Source organism: Nanorana parkeri, unplaced genomic scaffold (genome assembly GCF_000935625.1).
Source record: "Nanorana parkeri isolate BGI_ZX_2015 unplaced genomic scaffold, ASM93562v1 scaffold528, whole genome shotgun sequence".
NCBI lineage: Eukaryota > Metazoa > Chordata > Amphibia > Anura > Dicroglossidae > Nanorana > Nanorana parkeri.
Window position 1 is genome coordinate 884,167 of NW_017306796.1, and position 2,945 is coordinate 887,111.

General features: G+C 47.0%; 1 protein-coding gene across 1 annotated transcript in view; it reads right to left on the reverse strand.

Annotated features, from left to right (window-relative positions):
- Positions 1–448, reverse strand: part of TBCB (tubulin folding cofactor B) — an 11,833-nt gene extending 11,385 nt beyond the window's left edge. The window contains exon 1 of the mRNA XM_018561505.1: positions 237–448. Coding sequence (XP_018417007.1) covers positions 237–353 — 117 coding nt within the window. The 5' untranslated portion in view covers positions 354–448. The remainder of the gene's footprint in view (positions 1–236) is intronic.
- Positions 449–2,945: the final 2,497 nt, after the last annotated feature.

The following is a 2,945-nucleotide window of genomic DNA, read 5'->3' on the forward strand; positions in this document are numbered from 1 at the left end:
TGAAGGTGCATCCCCCCTCCTTTGTCATTACACTACAGGCACTGGAAGTGAATTCTCTTTGATGGATGATAAGCACGTGACTCAGCACCTAATAATAAACGTGTACACACCTACAGACATGTTAATTTACTATTACATTCATCTGAACGCATACTGCTCCGACATGCACCAGATCAGACCCGCCCCCCCTCAACTGTCACATGTCTGCCTCTGAGGGCCCTTATCTCTCTCCGCACCTTTAATTCCGCCAGAGTCATGCCTCTGTCCAGCCTCTTCTCTGCCGTGAACGAGTTCAGGCTGCTGCTGACCTGGACGGTGACCAACGGAGCCGAACTGATAATGACGGAGCTCATGGTTGAGGCGGTGGCTGCTGCTTCCAAACCCGGGATGGACGAGATGAAGGTTTCAGCCAATAGCGGGACTTACTGCGCCACAGTGACAAATAACAAAGACGATACTGGCGTCCCTTCAGCGAATAGCAAATATAATATGGCGTCTGCACAGCGACCAATCATCGCCTGGTTCCTGCCAACCATTGACAAAGGGGCCCAATGCTTGTTTAGGAAGTACGGCGCTAGTAGAACACGCCCATTATATGGACCAATGATAACGTTTACAGTCACAGCCACCGGAACAGATGTTTCTCACGGAATCAATTAACATGTCTTCACGCCCTGGTCAAAGCCAATAGAAAGCAAGTGTGGGTGCCGTGCGGAAGGTAAAGAGTGTCGCACTGGAACCCAGGATTTGGAACGCAAACAGTTATGGTTGGAGGATGGTGTATGCATTGCAGTGATTTTGACCGTATTGCGTTTGGGGTGTAGCGGACCTTCCCTTCTATACAGGAGTAATAGCAATTCGTTCATCTGAGCTCTTGTGTTCTATCAGCAGCTGGAAGACGAGGCCTTTTCAAGGTGTTTAAAATGAGAATGGTGTGTGTTTCACACTGCACTCCCCACACAACAACTATTCAGGCTGCTAAGTGGCAATGGTAGTTGGTGAATGAAAGGAAGAACCTAGTTTATGTAGAGAACGCAGGCAATTATTTTCTTTAGATGCCGCCGAGCCCGAGTTGATCCTCCTTTCCCTGTACTTCCTGATTGCAGGTGGAGGATAGACTCCTTCTGCCATGAATCAAGGAAGGGGCGTGGCCTGCCACTGGGCTGTGTTTGTCTATTGATGCACACAGCCACTGCGGGCACGAGCGCGCACGGGTGCCTCCATTAGTACGATGGTGGCACCCGTGCGGGGGGAAGAGCGCGGGGGGACCCACTAGAAAATGAGGAATTAAAAACTTTTAAAGAAAAAGAGCAACATACTCCAGAAAAGGTGGGTGTCCTAATAGCAACTATTTAAGAAAAGAAGGTTTAATATCGCTTTAAAGGAGAACTACCGTGTTTCCCCGAAAATAAGACAGTGTCTTATTTTTTTTTTTTTTTTCACGAAAAAAGACACTAGGTCTTATTTTCGGGGGGATGTCTTACCTGGCTGCAGCTGTCCGCTCTGCCGTCCAGGGAGCCACAAACAGGTGGGCAGGCATGCGTGCGGGCGTGTCTGGCAGGGGGGCGGGAGGGAGCTGCGTCTCCGCTCTGATCCATTACAAGGAGAAACACAGGTGGGCGGGCACGCTATCTTCAGGGATGTCTTTAATATAGACCTACCCCGAACTAGGTCTTATTTTCGGGGTAGGTCTTATATTACAGAAATCCCCGAAGATAGCGCTAGGTCTTATTTTCGGGGTAGGTCTTACTTTCGGGGAAACACGGTATGAGGTGAGTGATTTCCACTCATCCTCATAGTTAGAGCCGACCTGTGACAAAGAAGCTGTCACAAGTCGGCTCTATCAATCGGGAAGTGAGTGGAAACATGCAGCCGATCTGCTCACTTCCCGATTGTCTCCCTGTAGTGAGTGGTGACCGTCATTCACCGCTCTCCACAGGGATTCCCCCCTCCCCTCTTCAATCCTCCAGCGCTGAGTAGAGGAACGAACGGGGGAGGGGGCAGGCAAAGCCAACTGTCAATCACGCAGCTGGGTGGATCTCGACAGTATTGTTGAGATCCGTCCCGGCTGCGGTGCTCTCAGTATATTGCGGGCAATAGCCTGCGGTATACTGAGCTTTGGGTTACGGGAGGAGGTTAGTATACGTCCTCCCGTGACCCTATAGAGAACTATGAGGAAAATCACTTACCCCACAGTTCTCTTTTAACTGAACAAACTGAAGATAGAAGCTGATTGGTGATTATGAGAAACTGCTCTAGATTCTGTCTGCTCAAGTTTTGATAAATTCCCCCCAAAATATGTATTTTCTGAAAGCAGAGGGCCTGAATTTTTTTTAAGTCACAATATACAGTATTTGCCCATATTCACCCATTTTTTCAGTAAAATACACTAAAATTAATTAATCACAATATAATTCCCATTTTTTTTGTAACAAAAGAAAACATAAGACTGTGTTCAAGTAAATAGATACCAAATATGTCAAGCCTTAAAATTACAGGTGACCGTGAAATGGCAACAAACTGCAATACCAAATTTGTACATAAGCGGTACTTAAAAATCTATATCAGTTCAGAGTTAACCGTAAATGATAGTCCTAGAATTTTGAGGGCCCATTCACACCACATCCAGATCATCTCCAAACCAGATTGTTTCCAGACCCATAATGCATCCTAATGTATCCCTATGCTATTTCTGGCCTCTGTTCACACCAGCGCTGTCTGTTCCAGACCAGAAAAATACTGCTCGTCTCATTTTCTCTGGTCTGCAATGCACTGGAAAGCATAGAAACGCATCAAAACCACATGCAAACACACTGCAACGCACTTGAAAGCCCATTTTAAGCTAGAAAAAAAGTTCAGGAACGCGGCAAAATTGCAGTAAAAATGCGGCAAAACGCAATGCACTGCGTTCTAGATCTGGTCCGGAAAATGGTGTGAATCTGCCC